Raw genomic sequence first — 22,982 nt, forward strand, 5'->3', positions numbered from 1 at the left:
AAAATTCTCCTGTAATCGCTCCTTAGCAGTTATTCAATATACACCTGGATCAGCTTAGTTTGGTATTTGTCCCTGAACAGACAGGATCCTTTCAGTTGCTTATCAGAAGTTGGGGGATGACTTAAAGCTTTCCATGAAAGCAGCCTTAGTCGAAGGAACCTCCAGAAATCTTGAAATACAATGGCAATCATTTTTTTTCTGTTCTGTGAGGCCATTAAAGGGACATCACGGTAAAAACGTTGTAATTTTCAATGAATGTACGTGTTTTGTTCCTTTCCAGTTATACATGTATTTCTGTGCTGTCCCAATGTTCACAGTCGATCCTCATGTCCAGCTTGACCACTTGATTTAGTTGGGAATCCCCCTCTAAATTTAGCGCGGAAATTATTTTTAAATCATCACGTAACTGTTTTGAAATCGAGGCAACACAAACACACGATAGTTTACAAGGCGAATTTGATTAGTTGGACAACGATACTAAAAAAAGGTATTATACAGTGGTTTAAATGTTAAATAACACGTTCTGTGTATATTACGGCGCATATATTTATGTGTAAATAAGTGTAAACACCGTACATATAGTATAGTGATAGTAGCGATGTACTGGTACAGACTGTATAAATATTACCGAGTTTGTGTAAATATTACCGAGATTGTCATGACCTACTATCCAGCAATCAAGCAGAATACGAGCAGCGTCCGTACTACTGCTGTTTTCATGTTTGAACTGTATTGTACTGCTTCCCCAGTTTAATTCTAGGATTGTGTTTGACCCATTTTCCAATTATTCTCTTCATTGCGGAAGCTGTTATCGTTTTCAACCGCAGTCGATTCACATTGGAAGCCATTTTTGTTTTCATGTGTTTTTAGTGTGTTGTGCGCATGCGTGTTATCGTATATGTCACAAAATTTGCATATTCAGACTATTGATCAACGAATTGTGATAACCTTTTTATGATTAATAATTGATGTTTTTTATATACATATATCATCAAATTCGAATGGTTATTGTTCATAAGGATATTTTTTTAAAGATATACCCAATAATATGAAAAAATACAAAATAAAAATTGGTTTACCGTCATGTCCCTTTAAGCTAGACGTACATTGTATTACCAGCGTCGACTTAATGTTTATTTATACAGTTTCTATGTCGTAGTATGAAAAGTGTAGAATACTATTCGTTATTATGTTAGTGGGGTTTAAAACTTTGCACATTCTTACAGACACCAAATTTTCAGTCCGTCAGTTTGAAATCAATTTAGCCTTGAGAGGTGTAGTCCGTCTTCACCCCCACTGTCCCACCAGATCGTCACCCATTACCCTTCTTTATTATTGGAAATATCTAAGTTTATAGATTTTTCTGACCCTACAGAAGACACTTGATGGTGTTTTTTTTTTTTTTTTTTTGCCTTTCATTTAAATGCCCGTATGTCAAACCTCATTAGTACCAACATACCTTTTAATTCAAATACAATTTTGTTAAGAGAGGATATTACAGTAATAGATGAAATGCTTTTGGTTTGTTTCAAATGGTCCAAGACAAACCAATTCGGGAAAAGAAAGCACAAAATTCCGCTCGTAAGAATACCTTCTTCTACCGTATGCCCGGTGTTGGCATATCTTAATATGTACGATCTGGTCCAGGCTCCTGCATCTCCTCCCGGCTTCTCGCTCCCCGGTTCCAGACTGAAACCCATTTCCTATCCCCTTTTTCACAAATTCTTGCGCTAACTTATTTCACTCACAGGTCGAGATCCGACCTTATTTGCATCTCATAGTTTTCGTCGTGGAGGAGCCACGTGGGCTTTTCATCAATCTCGGGTCCCGGGGGAACTGATACAGATGCATGGAGACTGGGCCAGTGAGGCATATAAGGTGTACATAGACCACTCTTTAAAAGCAAAAACTGCAAGTGGCACAATTGGTTAGATCATCGTTAATCCTTAGCCCTAAACCACACTTCTATACTTTCATCTGAACATCTGTAGATTATTTACCAAAGTAACTCCACTCTTTGTCAGGTCTTCTTTTTTGGTGGCCGGAGCTTGGTGGCTTAATTTACGTCATTTAATATAATGATTATTCATTTCACTCATGTTAGAACATTTTCATGTCAATGGGACAGACATTATTGTTTGTTTGTAATAATCTACATGTGTGTTTTCATTGGAAGTGAATTTAATTCAATTATTGTCTTCGATATTATTGTGCTTGTTTATAAATTATGTACTTTTGTTTGTAGCCCTTTCATACCCTCCTAAGTGCCTTAATTATTAAATTTAATTGACTTTCAGAGATATCAAATTGTTCAGGGGTGACAGGGCAATTTTTGTAAATATAATCCATATTTTACATTATTTAATAATAAAACTGCCAAAACTCGAAATTTTGTGTTTGTCACACATATTGAAGGGGAGATAATTATGAGCATATTATTGAGTTGAGTAAAGTTACGCACCTAACAGTCTTAAACCCAAATATATGTATATGTATCAGTCCACAACCTCATATTTTGTTTTCCAGTAACAGCCACACTAAGATATACTGTTTATTTTCTGATGAAAGATTTCTACATGAAGCGTCAAGGTTGTATAAAAGCAAAAAGAGGGAAAATGCAGTCCAGTAAAAATAAACAGAAATACTATTTGTCACAGGCTCAGTTTTTAACAAAGCATTACAAAAGTAAACACTGATTACATGTTCATACAAAGTGTAAGTAAAACGACATATGGATGCGGTATCGCTCGTACCCTTGTTGTAAATACAATTCTACAATGTAATTTACTAGCATGTTACAAAGTTCTCGAAGAATACCCTTTGCTTTGATTTACTCTATGACTGTGTGGTTATGTAACTGAAACCTTAACACGAAATAATAAATCTTTATATAAATCATAATTAGGACAACCATTATCATTTTAAAAGAGACTGTATGAAACAATTCTCATTTCGTGCTCCTATTAACTTCCTCGACTAAGCACATGTATTAAAACTGGTTAAGTTAAGTTCCTTCAGAATACGCCCCGATCAAATAGATTGCTGATTTGTAAAGCACAGATATCTCATACTAACACTACATACTATGATTTATACGATTTTCTCTAACGCGTCACAAAAACAGGCAATGATGTCTATACGTCAATGGAATCTTGATTACTTTTTGCCATTAGTTAACCCTTTGAACGCATGCGCAGATCTGACAGCAGAGAGAATCTTCGATCTAGCTTTTTCGAGTCGGTCTATGACGATATTATTTGATGGATCGATGTCGAGTTTAGAGGGATCGGTGACGAGTCTGGCTTTGATGAAGCCCCTCATGATGGCCTCTTGTACGGGAACTTTGTCCCCTGTCACATTGTTCACATACTGACCATCATCTCGGTCCAGTAGCCCTTCATTGACGGCCGTCATGAACGACACTTTAGATTTGAGCTTCTGGTCGACTACCCCGTGTACAGCGTACGTCTTTACTTGTGCCTCCTCTTGTTCATCCCCATTCTCACCTTCCTCAAAGCTGGCGATCACAAGTCCGCTATGTATAGCATCCCTGATAGAGATCACATCCCCATCTTCTGTTGTGTACGTTCCTTTTACATCATCCATGATGTCCTTGACCTTTGCTTGAGCTACAGTTAACTCCTCCTCAGTACGGGGGTCTATTACTGCCTTTATTGTGAACGGTCGTGTATCCTTGGTCGTCTTTATAGTAATCAGTCCGTATGACTGATCCTCCTCGCGAATTTTCTCGCGAGACTGGAACGATATTTGCACAATCCCCCTATTGATGGCGGACCCCATTGACAAGGTTTCCTTTGTGACTATGTTGACGTACTGATTGTTGACCTGGTCGAGGATGCCGAGTATAATTGCTTCTTGAGGACTGATGTAGTCATCTTTGGTGCGCGGATCCTTAACGGAATCGATCGTAAATGTCTGCCTCTCCTCCGCCACCGTCGACATAACGCTCTCGGTGACGGTCTCCTCACAATACTCTTCATAAAACTCCTCATCTTCCTGTTCCTGATAGGCTGGCGGCCCGGCCTCGTCCATTGTGACGATGTTTTGTGTGAATTGCTCCTGTACTTCCTCCGAAATCATTTCCTCCTCCTTTCTTGGTTGCTGGGGACGGGGAGGGAAGGGCACTTTGGGAGTCTCGTGCAAAGTAACAGCCGTATCCATTCTGGAGAGGTCGGAGAGATTCAGATCTACGGCGGTGTCCCAAAACCTGTTAATACACCATTAAATAATTCAGTTAAATGGTTAATAAATCATTGGCCTGTTGAATTATTGCGCGATTTTCTGCAGTTCTTTTTTATGTTTCATATTAGAATTCAATATATAATACTGTATAAACATGTTAAAGATATTTCGAACTTTAATCCAAATGGATAAACTAAACTGAGTCTTACTTAACAAAGTGTGCTGTGGACACGAATCTGAGCTGATCCCACTTGTCACAGACCAACAGATGTTTGGGCTCCTGAACAAGCTCCACGATAACTTTGAATGTCTCCCAATAGGCCCAGAAGTCCTGATAAAGAACAGCATGTAAATAAGTCATCATATTGATTAATACATTCAAAATATACCACAACGTCATGTAAATAAGTCATCATATTGATAAATGCATCCAAAATACACCACAACGTCATGTTAATAAGTCATATTGATTAATACATCCAAAACACACCACAACGTCATGTACATAAATCTAAACACCATCAGACGGTAGAGCGTACTTATAGACCTGTCACAGCAAGTTTCTATGTCTGAGATTTATTCATTGACAAGATAATGGTAATATTTGGAATAAACTTTTTCTCACCTCCAACTGATGTGACGTCATTACCTGAGGCTCACGAATCATTATTTCTAACGTTGATTTCTAATCATGTATAATAAAAAACCATTATACCGACTGTCCATGTCTCTACATACCTTGTACTTGTTCAGAAGATTTTCCAGGGATTTGATCTGAACAACAGCTGTCAATGGGGCACCAGTACCTGTAGGTATTACAACTTATATACGTTATACACTTCAAACAACAGCTGTCAATGGGGCACCACTACCTTTAGGTATAACACCAGTACCTGTAGGTATAACACCACTACCTGTAGGTATAACACCAGTACCTGCAGGTATAACACCACTACCTGTAGGTATAACACCAGTACCTGTAGGTATAACACCAGTACCTGTAGGTATAACACCAGTACCTGTAGGTATAACACCAGTACCTGTAGGTATAACAACTTATATACGTTATACACTTCAAACAATAGCTGTCAATGGGGCACCAGTACCTGTAGGTATAACACCAGTACCTGTAGGTATAACACCAGTACCTGTAGGTATAACACCAGTACCTGTAGGTATAACACCACTACCTGTAGGTATAACACCAGTACCTGTAGGTATAACACCAGTACCTGTAGGTATAACACCAGTACCTGTAGGTATAACACCAGTACCTGTAGGTATAACAACTTATATACGTTATACACTTCAAACAATAGCTGTCAATGGGGCACCACTACCTGTAGGTATAACACCAGTACCTGTAGGTATAACACCAGTACCTGTAGGTATAACATCAGTACCTGTAGGTATAACACCAGTACCTGTAGGTATAACAACTTATATACGTTATACACTTCAAACAACAGCTGTCAATGGGGCACCAGTACCTGTAGGTATAACACCAGTACCTGTAGGTATAACACCAGTACCTGTAGGTATAACACCACTACCTGTAGGTATAACACCACTACCTGTAGGTATAACACCAGTACCTGTAGGTATAACACCAGTACCTGTAGGTATAACAACTTATATACGTTATACACTTCAAACAACAGCTGTCAATGGGGCACCACTACCTGTAGGTATAACACCAGTACCTGTAGGTATAACACCACTACCTGTAGGTATAACACCACTACCTGTAGGTATAACACCAGTACCTGTAGGTATAACACCACTACCTGTAGGTATAACACCACTACCTGTAGGTATAACACCACTACCTGTAGGTATAACACCAGTACCTGTAGGTATAACACCACTACCTGTAGGTATAACACCACTACCTGTAGGTATAACACCAGTACCTGTAGGTATAACACCACTACCTGTAGGTATAACACCACTACCTGTAGGTATAACACCACTACCTGTAGGTATAACACCAGTACCTGTAGGTATAACACCAGTACCTGTAGGTATAACACCACTACCTGTAGGTATAACACCAGTACCTGTAGGTATAACAACTTATATACGTTATACACTTCAAACAACAGCTGTCAATGGGGCACCAGTACCTGTAGGTATAACACCAGTACCTGTAGGTATAACACCAGTACCTGTAAGTATAACACCAGTACCTGTAGGTATAACACCACTACCTGTAGGTATAACACCACTACCTGTAGGTATAACACCAGTACCTGTAGGTATAACACCAGTACCTGTAGGTATAACACCACTACCTGTAGGTATAACACCACTACCTGTAGGTATAACAACTTATATACGTTATACACTTCAAACAACAGCGGTCAATGGGGCACCAGTACCTGTAGGTATAACACCAGTACCTGTAGGTATAACACCAGTACCTGTAGGTATAACACCACTACCTGTAGGTATAACACCAGTACCTGTAGGTATAACACCAGTACCCAGTACCTGTAGGTATAACACCAGTACCTGTAGGTATAACAACTTATATACGTTATATACTTCAAACAACAGCTGTCAATGGGGCACCAGTACCTGTAGGTATAACACCAGTACCTGTAGGTATAACACCAGTACATGTAGGTATAACACCAGTACCTGTAGGTATAACACCACTACCTGTAGGTATAACACCACTACCTGTAGGTATAACACCAGTACCTGTAGGTATAACACCACTACCTGTAGGTATAACACCAGTACCTGTAGGTATAACACCACTACCTGTAGGTATAACACCACTACCTGTAGGTATAACACCAGTACCTGTAGGTATAACACCACTACCTGTAGGTATAACACCAGTACCTGTAGGTATAACACCACTACCTGTAGGTATAACACCAGTACCTGTAGGTATAACACCAGTACCTGTAGGTATAACACCAGTACCTGTAGGTATAACACCAGTACCTGTAGGTATAACACCACTACCTGTAGGTATAACACCACTACCTGTAGGTATAACACCAGTACCTGTAGGTATAACACCAGTACCTGTAGGTATAACACCGCTACCTGTAGGTATAACACCAGTACCTGTAGGTATAACACCAGTACCTGTAGGTATAACACCAGTACCTGTAGGTATAACACCACTACCTGTAGGTAAAACACCAGTACCTGTAGGTATAACACCAGTCCCTGTAGGTATAACACCAGTCCCTGTAGGTATAACACCAGTACCTGTAGGTATAACACTAGTACCTGTAGGTATAACAACTTATATACGTTATACACTTCAAACAACAGCTGTCAATGGGGCACCAGTACCTGTAGGTATAACACCACTACCTGTAGGTATAACACCAGTACCTGTAGGTATAACACCAGTACCTGTAGGTATAACACCACTACCTGTAGGTATAACACCAGTACCTGTAGGTATAACACCAGTACCTGTAGGTATAACACCAGTACCTGTAGGTATAACACCAGTACCTGTAGGTATAACACCACTACCTGTAGGTATAACACCAGTACCTGTAGGTATAACACCAGTACCTGTAGGTATAACACCAGTACCTGTAGGTATAACACCAGTACCTGTAGGTATAACACCAGTACCTGTAGGTATAACACCAGTACCTGTAGGTATAACACCACTACCTGTAGGTATAACACCAGTACCTGTAGGTATAACACCACTACCTGTAGGTATAGCACCAGTACCTGTAGGTATAACACCAGTACCTGTAGGTATAACACCAGTACCTGTAGGTATAACAACTTATATACGTTATACGATTCAATCAACAGCACCCATATCGTGATATATCTCGAAAAACCTCTTGCACATTTACAAAAAAAAACTGATTGCTTATCTTCTTGTTGAATAATTAAACAATAATGCATAACGCATATGTTTGACGTTAGCTATTGTTGCCATTGAAGGTTTGTTGGCGCCTATGTTAAAATGTCTAAAACAGTATGCTACTTGTATTTAAGATGTTTTAAAACTGTCTTAAAATGAAGAATTGACCTTAATTTGCCCTGGATCAATTGTTCTACATCTATCACCGAAAAACATCATGTCATCACGTGACCTCAACACCTGACTGACTCTGTCAACATCAATAATTTATACCCAAGGCCCTTTGGTCCATACCGTTCTTGTCCCCCAGACTGACTCTGTCAACATCAATAATTTATACCCAAGGCCCTTTGGTCCTTACCGTTCTTGTTTACCAGACTGACTCTGTCAACATCAATAATTTATACCCAAGGCCCTTAGGTCCTTACCGTTCTTGTTTACCAGACTGACTCTGTCAACATCAATAATTTATACCCAAGGCCCTTTGGTCCTTACCGTTCTTGTCCCCCAGACTGACTCTATCAACATCAATAATCTATACCTAAGGCCTTCTTACCATTCCTGTCTCCCTCCTCAAGGATCATGCGCAGTCTGGCGATACGTTCCTGAAGCTCCTTAAAGTCCCCGTAGCCTTTCCACGTATCGTACAAAGTGTTCTCGATGTTGTTCATGACTCGGATCAGGTCGTTACGGTCCTTTAGACTCATCGCCTGTAGGCTGGCGATCTATTGAACACAGGGAGTTCTCATGGATGTTTAAAGCTTGTGGTTATTGTTTATATTGATACAGAATTTAATTATAATGAAAATAATTTTTGTTTTACATGTAGATAATTATCTGGGCCATAAATGCAACAGATCATAACCAAGAAAACCGAAGAAAATTAGAATAATTTAGAGACACAGATTATACCAGATGGTATCGATAACCTCTCAGTTACAACAGTATTAGTGGTAGGGTGTTTATAACCCTACAATTCGCATATAGCATGCATAATCATAAGTAACATTAGTAACATCAATTTAAACTTTGACCTCGACCTACTGACCTCTTCCTCTGTCCAGTCCCGGAATACCATCAGCATGAATGCAACCATCTGGTAGCCGAGGCGCTTGATACTCATTGTCCATAAAGCCAGCAGTTGTGTTCTCAACCTGAGGTCAAAGGTTAAATATTGTAACAGTAGGTTCTGAGTATAAGGTCAAATGTTAAACATTGTTACATCATGTTCTGATTATGAGGTCATAGGTGAAATATTGCAATATTATGTTCTCAGTATGAGATCAAAGCTTCAACATTGTTAATGTGCTCTCAATCTGAGGTCAAAGGTTAAACATCGTTAATGTGTTCTCAATCTGAGGTCAAAGGTTAAACATTGTTAATGTGATCTCAATCTGAAGTCAAAGACTGAAATCGTAATAATGTATTGTCAATCTGAGGTCAAAGGTCAAACATTATTTTTAATTTCTTGTTAAATGTACACTTTAAACTTTGAATATGAGAACAAAGGTTTGGAATTGAACATAATATGTCCATGATCAATCAACACGACGTCACAGGATAATTTTGCGAAACATATTTTTTTCAAGTTGAAGTAAATTGTTGAATATTTTAAACTATGTTGATGAAGCGTAAACTGCTCATTGACGTTCATTGCGTAGACAACACTTGATGAAACGGATGTTTTCAACAGTGCATGTTAATACTGAACAGCTTAGACTGTGTTACAGAGTGTAACACAAGCCTGGATTACCTCATTACTGCGTCCACAGCGGGACCGGAAGGTCCAGGGATGACCAATAGTACGGCGGGTACCTTGGACGTCTGATCCCGGGCGTTCTTTACCTGTCCGACCAAATACACGGTTATACGGGAATGAAGGTAGGAGTTTGATGTCAACACACAGTCAGCAAGTGTGATATTTACATTTGTTGGAATTTACATATTTTAAAATATAAAATGGTATTTGTAATTTTGTATTTGAATTAAAAACTTATAAAACAAGTACAGCCTTACCAGCCACTTTGTTCTGTCGCTGTTGTCTAGTAGCGTCAAAGATTCTCCCTCCTGGAACTCTATCTAAAATCAAAGACGGAAGTATCTAAACACATTCCTAAATATGTGGTTCCGATGGTACATCGTAGATATTGTACTGGTTTTGTAAGCTTGTTATTTCTACTGCAATTACAATCTTGATGTGTATAACAGTATATAACGGGTTGGCTCTCCTATAGAGATATTACAATGTTATTTCATACATTATATAGATATATAGCATTAAATGATGGTGAGTAAATATATTTATATATATTTACCTCCGACGATTTGTACCCCGCAATGGCGATGACGGGGCGTGGCTCCTCTAACTTCCTGATCCGGCGGGGGACAGGAACGATACGTTTGGCGCGGTCAAATAGACTCTCCACCTTACCCTGCCATTGTAGGTAGGCCAACAGGACATCCTAAACAGTCATTAGAATAGGCATCAACGGTAATCGCTTAACAGATTCCAATACTTCATTTGTTAAATATTATTATTAAGATATAAGACTATATACTTCAATGCTGACATGCGGAAGTTATCAGTTTTTATACCGTTGCTAGGATTATTAAGATGTCGTAAGTGTACAAATCTGGACACGGCACTCGGATCAAACGTATCCATTTGTAAACCATATTCAATCTAACACATTAGCTGTGGGGTTGATAATCACGGAGAATGGCGAACAATGTTGCCTCTCTATACAAAGGCAATCATAGTCAGTGTCACCTTGTTCAATTATTCGTGTATGTATGTAGAACTGTTTGTTAAAATGTGTTCCAATGTCTGTAACTACATCATCACAATATAGTACCAACTAAATGGAACCGGAAACAATGCAGATCAAAAAACATTTAAGGGGAAAAAGTTACTTCGAATTGATAGCTGGTCAATATTACCTAAAGTGGATAAATTACCTAAAATTAATAGCTGGTCAATATTTTATTAAGGGGACAAAATTGATAGCTGGTCAATCTTACCTAAAGTGGACAAATTACCTCAAATTGATAGTATAAACGGGACCCCCCCCCCCCCCCCCCCCCCTCTCAATTGATGGACAAGAAACTCGATACATGAAGTATTATGCTGTGCCTAAAGACAAGTAATTCTACGACAAACGATATAAGACTGTCTAAAATGAAACTCCGAAACGCCCGTCCCAGTTGTTCACCGTATGTAGAACATTCTCCTGTAGTAATACGACCTTTGTGGCCTGACTGTTGAGAATAGACGTATCAAACTCGAATTTCTCCTATTGCTACCATCGCTTTTATTGGAGCTAGATAGTAAGATTACGACGTCGTTCATCAGTACAACAGTTGTTACCCAATGATACTTAATATCTCAACTTACTGTGTTCATAGGGTAGGTGTCTGAATGTTTTTATGATCGACTGTATTACGTAAACATGTACATGTAAATTGTTGTATTAACCGCGGTAAGATAACATCTACAACAGTTCACAGATACCGACGTCTTGGTAAACATTTCCAAATAAAAACATAATTTTATTTCTATCAAATTTGTCACCAAGTTGATAGTGCTTAGCGCTGGATATTGGTGTCGCCCCCTATATAACGTATTGTTGAACTAATTAGGAGTCCCATCCGCTTTCTAACATAGTAACACTTAAGTCGTAAGTGGCCAAAGCTGTCGCGGGGTCGAACGGATCCAAGCCTCCAGCCACTGTTCTCTTACTACTACTTAATCAAAATGAGCTGGTGGATCTACGTTGTACCCTATATAGCGTCGAGATTTTCTCTTTAACTTCTGACTCTGTGTTTATAAATGTACATGAACTGTTTCCCAGTTCATGTACAAACACAAACATTCGGCACGTGTAAAGGTGGGATACCTCGGGAACATCGACGATTCTATAGTACTATAGTACTGTACACATGTTAAAATGGTAGCAACGAGTGTCTCTGTGGTAGTGGCATACGTACGCGTTGATGTCATACGTCATACGTACTCGTTGATTACATACGTCATATGTACGCGTTGATGTCATACGTACGCGTTGATGCCATACGTCATACATACACGCTGATCGCATACGTCACACGTACACGTTAATGTCATACGTCATACGTACGCGTTGACGTCATATTGTGTAGGATCTGATGTAGAATATGTTGATGTGACGATGCCACTCGCCGCACGGTTATGCTACACGTGATGAAACACTTTTTCGTTCGTACTTCATATCATGCAGATGCAACATAAATGTCACACATGTGTAAAGAAATGCACCGCATGTTAGCTTAAGTTGATGCTATATATGTACATGTATGAAAGCTGATGCCGCACATGTTTAAATATTGTGGCCACATAGGTGTAGATATTAATGCCACATAGGTGTAAATATTGATGCCACGTACTGTAGGTGTAAATACTGATGCCACATACTGTAGGTATTAATGTTTATGCCACATAGATCTAAATGCTGATGCCATATAGATGTAAAAGTTGCAGCATCACTCGTATTACATGCATCCTTTCATCTCGAAATACCAATATAAGTTTCTAAATAATGTAAAAATGAATATCGGTTTTTTAGTATGTTGTGGCTTGTGTCATTAATGTTAGGTTAAAACCAATGATGTAAGATAAAACGTTTAACTTGTCGTTACAAACCATAAGTGTGTCCTTGTGTCTATATTTCAGGATCTCTATTGTGTACGATAAGAAGGCTGACACACAATGGACTAAAGTGTGCTAATTAACCTACTGTGACCGTATGTGATATGTTATACTCAGCTGTAGTGTTGTTGTCGGCAAATATGTAAGTATTAACAAGTGCTACTGGCACGTGTAATACTAGAAACAAACTATACAGTTATAGACTGTTACCGAGGTCACTGTGTTATTATCGTTAGATGTACAAGTTATCTCCCTTTGTGAAATACATGGAGTTGTAGTGAGGTGTATGCTGCAGTGTACGTGTCCAGAATTTTTCAAATGATATGGGTGTCATGCAAATCGGATACGCTCGTCAATTTACCACCGCTATTGTTTGATGTGTCTGTTTATTTTAAATACATTGTGTCGAGATGAAAACTGAACAATATCATCCTAATTCAAGGTAATGTCTGCAGAGTCACAAGTAACATAAATATATCAATACTGGAGGTAATATTATCATATACGTGTTTAACTCGTCCAGTACTGAAGGTAATATTATCATACACGTGTTTAACTCGTCCAGTACTGGAGGTAATATTATCATACACGTGTTTAACTCGTCCAGTACTGGAGGTAATATTATCATACACGTGTTTAACTCGTCCAGTACTGGAGGTAATATTATCATACACGTGTTTAACTCGTCCAGTACTGGAGGTAATATTATCATACACGTGTTTAACTCGTCCAGTAATGGAGGTAATATTATCATACACGTGTTTAACTCGTCCAGTTATGGAGGTAATATTATCATACACGTGTTTAACTCGTCCAGTAGTAGAGTTAATATTATCATACACGTGTTTAACTCGTCCAGTACTAGAGGTAATATTATCATACAGTGTTTAACTCGTCCAGTCCTGGAGGTAATATTATCATACACGTGTTTAACTCGTCCAGTACTGGAGGTAATATTATCATACACGTGTTTAACTCGTCCAGTACTGGAGGTAATATTATCATACACGTGTTTAACTCGTCCAGTAATGGAGGTAATATTATCATACACGTGTTTAACTCGTCCAGTACTGGAGGTATTATTATCCTACACGTGTTTAACTCGTCCAGTACTGGAGGTAATATTATCATATACGTGTTTAACTCGTCCAGTAATGGAGGTAATATTATCATACACGTGTTTAACTCGTCCAGTACTAGAGGTAATATTATCATACACGTGTTTAACTCGTCCAGTACTAGAGGTAATATTATCATACACGTGTTTAACTCGTCCAGTACTGGAGGTAATATTATCATACACGTGTTTAACTCGTCCAGTACTGGAGGTAATATTATCATACACGTGTTTAACTCGTCCAGTACTGGAGGTAATATTATCATACACGTGTTTAACTCGTCCAGTAATGGAGGTAATATTATCATACACGTGTTTAACTCGTCCAGTACTAGAGGTAATATTATCATACACGTGTTTAACTCGTCCAGTACTGGAGGTAATATTATCATACACGTGTTTAACTCGTCCAGTACTAGAGGTAATATTATCATACACGTGTTTAACTCGTCTAGTACTGGAGGTAATATTATCATACACGTGTTTAACTCGTCCAGTACTAGAGGTAATATTATCATACACGTGTTTAACTCGTCCAGTACTGGAGGTAATATTATCATACACGTGTTTAACTCGTCCAGTAGTAGAGGTAATATTATCATACACGTGTTTAACTCGTCCAGTACTGGAGGTAATATTATCATACACGTGTTTAACTCGTCCAGTACTGGAGGTAATATTATCATACACGTGTTTAACTCGTCCAGTACTAGAGGTAATATTATCATATACGTGTTTAACTCGTCCAGTACTGGAGGTAATATTATCATACACGTGTTTAACTCGTCCAGTACTGGAGGTAATATTATCATATACGTGTTTAACTCGTCCAGTAATGGAGGTAATATTATCATACACGTGTTTAACTCGTCCAGTACTAGAGGTAATATTATCATACACGTGTTTAACTCGTCCAGTACTAGAGGTAATATTATCATACACGTGTTTAACTCGTCCAGTACTGGAGGTAATATTATCATACACGTGTTTAACTCGTCCAGTACTGGAGGTAATATTATCATACACGTGTTTAACTCGTCCAGTACTAGAGGTAATATTATCATATACGTGTTTAACTCGTCCAGTACTGGAGGTAATATTATCATACACGTGTTTAACTCGTCCAGTACTGGAGGTAATATTATCATATACGTGTTTAACTCGTCCAGTAATGGAGGTAATATTATCATACACGTGTTTAACTCGTCCAGTACTAGAGGTAATATTATCATACACGTGTTTAACTCGTCCAGTACTAGAGGTAATATTATCATACACGTGTTTAACTCGTCCAGTACTGGAGGTAATATTATCATACACGTGTTTAACTGTCCAGTACTGGAGGTAATATTATCATACACGTGTTTAACACGTCCAGTACTAGAGGTAATATTATCATATACGTGTTTAACTCGTCCAGTACTGGAGGTAATATTATCATATACGTGTTTAACTCGTCCAGTACTGGAGGTAATATTATCATACACGTGTTTAACTCGTCCAGTACTGGAGGTAATATTATCATATACGTGTTTAACTCGTCCAGTAATGGAGGTAATATTATCATACACGTGTTTAACACGTCCAGTACTAGAGGTAATATTATCATACGTGTTTAACTCTACCTTCATCTCAGATTCGATATACTTGGCATCTGCCTTGTCACCATTCAGCTTTGAGCGGTCAAAGGTCAGATGTATCCTTGACAACGTCGTGTTCATCCAGTATTCAACTTCCTCCACTTCGTGGAAAAACTACATAAAATATATGTACACAATAGAATAAATAAGAGAATACAATGATAAAATGATAAAATACAATAAAATGGGTAGATAATCGATTTCAGGGCAGCACAGTTCAAAACATTATCATACGTAACGAAGTAGCATTGGTTATCTGTCTAAATACATAGGTGATAATACTCTTCATAGTAAAGCGAGTTCATAAACCAACGCAATGTGATATAAGTGGTTACAGATTAACCATGATACAGTGATATGATGACGTAATACAGTATGACGTAATATATTTACCTCTTGGTAGGACGCTGCGTTATGGAGGTGGACCTGTGAACACTGGAGTACTGTGTTAATCCAGCGCCAGTTGTTCCGGACGGCGACAACACAACCCTGGACAGATATAATCTTAGTATAATATCTACTTCTAATGATTGACTCTCAGTATAATCTCTACTCTTAATGATCGACTCTCAGTATAATCTCTACTTCTAATGATAGACTCTCAGTATAATCTCTACTTCTAATGATAGACTCTCAGTATAATATCTACTTCTAATGATAAACTCTCAGTATAATATCTACTTCTAATGATAGACTCTCAGTATAATATCTACTTCTAATGATAGACTCTCAGTATAATCTCTACTTCTAATGAAAGACTCACTATAATATCTACTTCTAATGATAGACTCTCAGTATAATATCTACTTCTAATGATACGCTCTCAGTATAATCTCTACTTCTAATGATAGACTCAGTATAATCTCTACTTCTAATGATAGACTCTCAATATGATCTCTACTTCTAATGATAGACTCTCAGTATAATCTCTACTTCTAATGATTGACTCTCAGTATAATCTCTACTTCTAATGATAAACTCTCAGTATAATCTCTACTTCTAATGATAGACTCTCAGTATAATATCTACTTCTAATGATAGACTCTCAGTATAATCTCTACTTCTAATGATATACTCTCAGTATAATCTCTACCTCTAATGATAGACTCTCAGTATAATCTCTACTTCTAATGATAAACTCTCAGTATAATCTCTACTTCTAATGATAAACTCTCAGTTTAATCTCTACTTCTAATGATAGACTCTCAGTATAATCTTTACTTCTAATGACAGACTCTCAGTATAATCTCTACTTCTAATGATAGACTCTCAGTATAATATCTACTTCTAATGATAGACTCTCAGTATAATCTCTACTTCTAATGATAGACTCTCAGTATAATATCTACTTCTAATGATAGACTCTCAGTATAATCTCTACTTCTAATGATAGACTCTCGGTATAATCTCTACTTCTAATGATAGACTCTCAGTATAATCTCTACTTCTAATGATAGACTCTCAGTATAATCTCTACTTCTAATGATAGACTCTCAGTATAATCTCTACTTCTAATGATAGACTCTCAGTATAATATCTACTTCTAATGATAGACTCTCAGTATAATCTCTACTTCTAATGATAGACTATCGGTATAATCTCTACTTCTAATGATATACTCTCAGTATAATCTCTACTTCTAATGATATACTCTCAGTTTAATCTCTACTTCTAATGATAGACTCTCAGTATAATCTTTACTTCTAATGATATACTCTCAGTATAATCTCTACTTCTAATGATATACTCTCAGTTTAATCTCTACTTCTAATGATAGACTCTCAGTTTAATCTCTACTTCTAATGATAGACTCTCAGTATAATCTCTACTTCTAATGATAGACTCTCAGTATAATATCTACTTCTAATGATAGACTCTCAGTATAATCTCTACTTCTAATGATAGACTATCGGTATAATCTCTACTTCTAATGATAGACTCTCAGTATAATCTCTACTTCTAATGATAGACTATCGGTATAATCTCTACTTCTAATGATATACTCTCAGTATAATCTCTACTTCTAATGATATACTCTCAGTTTAATCTCTACTTCTAATGATAGACTCTCAGTATAATCTTTACTTCTAGTGATAGACTCTCAGTATAATCTCTACTTCTAATGATACACTCTCAGTATAATCTCTACTTCTAATGATATACTCTCAGTATAATCTCTACTTCTAATGATATACTCTCAGTATAATCTCTACTTCTAATGATACACTCTCAGTATAATCTCTACTTCTAATGATAGACTCTCAGTATAATATCTACTTCTAATGATAGACTCTCAGTATAATCTCTACTTCTAATGATAGACTATCGGTATAATATCTACTTCTAATGATAGACTATCGGTATAATATCTACTTCTAATGATAAACTCTCAGTATAATCTCTACTTCTAATGATAGACTCTCAGTATAATCTCTACTTCTAATGATAGACTATCGGTATAATCTCTACTTCTAATGATAGACTCTCAGTATAATCTCTACTTCTAATGATAGACTCTCAGTATAATCTCTACTTCTAATGATATACTCTCAGTTTAATCTCTACTTCTAATGATAGACTCTCAGTATAATCTTTACTTCTAGTGATAGACTCTCAGTATAATCTCTACTTCTAATGATACACTCTCAGTATAATCTCTACTTCTAATGATATACTCTCAGTATAATCTCTACTTCTAATGATATACTCTCAGTATAATCTCTACTTCTAATGATACACTCTCAGTATAATCTCTACTTCTAATGATACACTCTCAGTATAATCTCTACTTCTAATGATACACTCTCAGTATAATGTCTACTTCTAATGATAGACTCTCAGTATAATCTCTACTTCTAATGATAGACTCTCAGTATAACCTCTACTTCTAATGATAGACTATCGGTATAATCTCTACGTCTAATGATAGATTCTCAGTATAATCTCTACTTCTAATGATAGACTCTCAGTATAATCTCTATTTCTAATGATACACTCTCAGTATAATCTCTACTTCTAATGATAGACTCTCAGTATAATCTCTATTTCTAATGATACACTCTCAGTATAATCTCTATTTCTAATGATAGACTCAGTATAATCTCTACTTCTAATGATAGACTCTCAGTATAATCTCTATTTCTAATGATACACTCTCAGTATAATCTCTACTTCTAATGATAGACTCTCAGTATAATCTCTATTTCTAATGATACACTCTCAGTATAATCTCTATTTCTAATGATAGACTCAGTATAATCTCTACTTCTAATGATACACTCTCAGTATAATCTCTACTTCTAATGATACACTCTCAGTATAATCTCTACTTCTAATGATACACTCTCAGTATAATCTCTATTTCTAATGATAGACTCTCAGTATAATCTCTATTTCTAATGATAGACTCTCAGTATAATCTCTATTTCTAATGATAGACTCAGTATAATCTCTACTTCTAATGATAGACTCTCAGTATAATATCTACTTCTAATGATAGACTCTCTCAGTATAATCTCTCCTTATAATGATAGACTCTCAGTATAATCTCTATTTCTAATGATAGACTCTCTCAGTATAATCTCTACTTTAAATGATAGACTCTCAGTATAATCTCTCCTTATAATGATAGACTCTCAGTGTAATCTCTACATCTTATGATTATTTTTAAGATTTGATGATCAGTGCTATAACAAATGTAAATTAACAATTAAACAGTTCTGCGTAGAGCCGTCACTTTGGGGACAGATATTAGACATGATGATTGAACAAACATGAACAATGGGGTAAAATAAATTCACGAAGAAATATACATTCTTCGGAACTGAATTAAACATTTGTGTTTTGGCTGAGATTATAAAACAATAACATATGTCTGACCTGCGCAGTCCGGGCGAGAGTCTCGTTACTCTGGTTGTTACGGTCCATCTGTTTGTTGTTCTCCATCATATTGACTAGGTGGACAGACCTAGCATCGAACTCGGACGACAGGCTCTAAATCAGAACAATGGACATTCCGTCATCAAACTGATTAAAATGATACGGGAATACAAATATACCAAAACAATATATTTTACTTTTATGTATAAATATCCCCTTTCTTTTACGAGTTTTACCTTGAAAAGGTATAAATATCCCCTATCGTTTACGAATAACAACATGAAGTTTGATACTACAGGATAGACAAGGACACACCATGATCTACTGTGGTAATGACCTGGGTCATACAGAACCACGACCATGTGGTTGAACACAAGACAATGACACCTGATATGAATATAGTTTTTTACATTGAATACGGAATAACTATACCAAACAGCTGTTTTATATATCCGGGACTCGTCAGTGATTATAATAACTATATCAAACAGCTGTTTTATACATCCGGGACTCGTCAGTGATTATAATAACTATACCAAACAGCTGTTTTATACATCCGGGACTCGTCAGTGATTATAATAACTATACCAAACAACTGTTTTGTACATCCGGGACTCGTCAGTGATGATAGGGACCAGACGTGGATCACTCGTTTCGTAAATACATTTCGAATATTTTGATGCGATTTCTTTTAAATTACGTTGATATTATTTTCAACATCTACAGCTGTGTGTCCGCTATCGGTGTGACGTAATACCTGGATAGAATCCTCAAGGGAGGCAATACCGCTCAACACCTCCATACAGGACAGTTTCTTATTTGACACCGCCTGAAATAAGAGTGATGACATCATTATAAACACGTGACCATTGAAATACGAATTACTTGGTAACAAATGCCAAGTCAGGTGTCGCAAGGCCGTGATACTGGACGTAAACTCGTTAAAAGAATAAATAAAAACTTTAAACATCGGAAAATTATTTTTGTAAAAAAAACATGCATGCTACTTTTTAAGCGACGTACATATGTGACGTGCATTTGAAATTTAAAACCTTATCGTTAGAGAACTAGACTGTGTTATAAATAACCTCATCGTTAGAGAACTAGACTGTGTTATAAATAACCTTATCGTTAGATAACTAGACTGTGTTATAAATAACCTTATGGTTAGAGAACTAGACTGTGTTATAAATAACCTCATCGTTAGAGAACTAGACTGTGTTATAAATAACCTCATCGTTAGAGAACTAGACTGTGTTATAGACAACCTCATCGTTAGAGAACTAGACTGTGTTATAAATAACTTTATCGTTAGAGAACTAGAATTTGGGATAAATAACCTCGTCGTTAGAGAACTAGACTGTGTTATAAATAACCTCGTCGTTAGAGAACTAGACTGTGTTATAAATAACTTTATCGTTAGAGAACTAGACTGTGTTATAAATAACCTCGTCGTTAGAGAACTAGACTGTGTTATAAATAACCTCGTCGTTAGAGAACTAGACTGTGTTATAAATAACTTTATCGTTACAGAACTAGACTGTGTTATAAATAACTTTATCGTTAGAGAACTAGACTGTGTTATAAATAACTTTATCGTTAGAGAACTAGACTGTGTTATAAATAACCTCATCGTTAGAGAACTAGACTGTGTTATAAATAACCTCGTCGTTAGAGAACTAGACTGTGTTATAAATAACTTTATCGTTAGAGAACTAGACTGTGGTATAAATAACCTTATGGTTAGAGAACTAGACTGTGTTATAAATAACCTTATGGTTAGAGAACTAGACTGTGTTATAAATAACCTTATCGTTAGAGAACTAGACTGTGTTATAAATAACCTTATCGTTAGAGAACTAGACTGTTTTATAAATAACCTCGTCGTTAGAGAACTAGACTGTGTTATAAATAACCTCGTCGTTAGAGAACTAGACTGTGTTATAAATAACCTTATCGTTAGAGAACTAGACTGTGTTATAAATAACCTCGTCGTTAGAGAACTAGACTGTGTTATAAATAACCTTATCGTTAGAGAACTAGACTGTGTTATAAATAACCTCGTCGTTAGATAACTAGACTGTGTTATAAATAACCTTATGGTTAGAGAACTAGACTGTGTTATAAATAACTTTATCGTTAGAGAACTAGACTTTGGTATAAATAACCTCGTCGTTAGAGAACTAGATTGTGTTATAAATAACCTCGTCGTTAGAGAACTAGACTGTGTTATAAATAACTTTATCGTTAGAGAACTAGACTGTGTTATAAATAACTTTATCGTTAGAGAACTAGACTGTGTTATAAATAACTTTATCGTTAGAGAACTAGACTGTGTTATAAATAACCTCATCGTTAGAGAACTAGACTGTGTTATAAATAACCTTATGGTTAGAGAACTAGACTGTGTTATAAATAACCTCGTCGTTAGAGAACTAGACTGTGTTATAAATAACCTCGTCGTTAGAGAACTAGACTGTGTTATAAATAACCTCGTCGTTAGAGAACTAGACTGTGTTATAAATAACCTCGTCGTTAGAGAACTAGACTGTGTTATAAATAACCTTATCGTTAGAGAACTAGACTGTGTTATAAATAACCTTATGGTTAGAGAACTAGACTGTGTTATAAATAACTTTATCGTTAGAGAACTAGACTTTGGTATAAATAACCTCGTCGTTAGAGAACTAGATTGTGTTATAAATAACCTCGTCGTTAGAGAACTAGACTGTGTTATAAATAACTTTATCGTTAGAGAACTAGACTGTGTTATAAATAACTTTATCGTTAGAGAACTAGACTGTGTTATAAATAACTTTATCGTTAGAGAACTAGACTGTGTTATAAATAACCTCATCGTTAGAGAACTAGACTGTGTTATAAATAACCTTATGGTTAGAGAACTAGACTGTGTTATAAATAACCTTATCGTTAGAGAACTAGACTGTGTTATAAATAACTTTATCGTTAGAGAACTAGACTGTGTTATAAATAACCTCATCGTTAGAGAACTAGACTGTGTTATAGATAACCTCATCGTTAGAGAACTAGACTGTGTTATAAATAACTTTATCGTTAGAGAACTAGACTGTGGTATAAATAACCTCGTCGTTAGAGAACTAGACTGTGTTATAAATAACTTTATCGTTAGAGAACTAGACTGTGTTATAAATAACCTTATGGTTAAAGAACTAGACTGTGTTATAAATAATCTCGTCGTTAGAGAACTAGACTGTGTTATAAATAACCTTATGGTTAGAGAACTAGACTGTGGTATAAATAACCTCGTCGTTAGAGAGCTAGATTGTGTTATAAATAACCTCGTCGTTAGAGAACTAGACTGTGTTATAAGTAACCTCATCGTTAGAGAACTAGACTGTGTTATAAATAACTTTATCGTTAGAGAACTAGACTGTGGTATAAATAACCTTATCGTTAGAGAACTAGACTGTGTTATAAATAACCTTATCGTTAGAGAACTAGACTTTGGTATAAATAACTTTATCGTTAGAGAACTAGACTGTGGTATAAATAACCTTATGGTTAGAGAACTAGATTGTGTTATAGATAACCTCATCGTTAGAGAACTAGACTGTGTTA

General features: G+C 36.5%; 1 protein-coding gene across 5 annotated transcripts in view; it reads right to left on the reverse strand.

Moving 5' to 3' along the window:
• Positions 1–2,626: 2,626 nt before the first annotated feature.
• Positions 2,627–22,982, reverse strand: part of LOC117342079 — a 73,952-nt gene continuing 53,596 nt past the window's right edge. For all 5 annotated transcript variants that reach the window (XM_033904059.1, XM_033904061.1, XM_033904062.1 and 2 more), the window contains exons 5-16: positions 20,140–20,211; positions 19,383–19,496; positions 15,897–15,992; positions 15,489–15,617; positions 10,378–10,524; positions 10,079–10,141; positions 9,816–9,907; positions 9,111–9,216; positions 8,619–8,787; positions 4,942–5,009; positions 4,413–4,534; positions 2,627–4,228 (exon numbers count right to left, since the gene is read on the reverse strand). In XM_033904059.1, the coding sequence (XP_033759950.1) occupies positions 3,157–4,228; positions 4,413–4,534; positions 4,942–5,009; positions 8,619–8,787; positions 9,111–9,216; positions 9,816–9,907; positions 10,079–10,141; positions 10,378–10,524; positions 15,489–15,617; positions 15,897–15,992; positions 19,383–19,496; positions 20,140–20,211 (2,250 nt within the window). In that variant the 3' untranslated portion in view covers positions 2,627–3,156. The remainder of the gene's footprint in view (positions 4,229–4,412; positions 4,535–4,941; positions 5,010–8,618; positions 8,788–9,110; positions 9,217–9,815; positions 9,908–10,078; positions 10,142–10,377; positions 10,525–15,488; positions 15,618–15,896; positions 15,993–19,382; positions 19,497–20,139; positions 20,212–22,982) is intronic.

Source organism: Pecten maximus, chromosome 14, assembly GCF_902652985.1.
Source record: "Pecten maximus chromosome 14, xPecMax1.1, whole genome shotgun sequence".
NCBI lineage: Eukaryota > Metazoa > Mollusca > Bivalvia > Pectinida > Pectinidae > Pecten > Pecten maximus.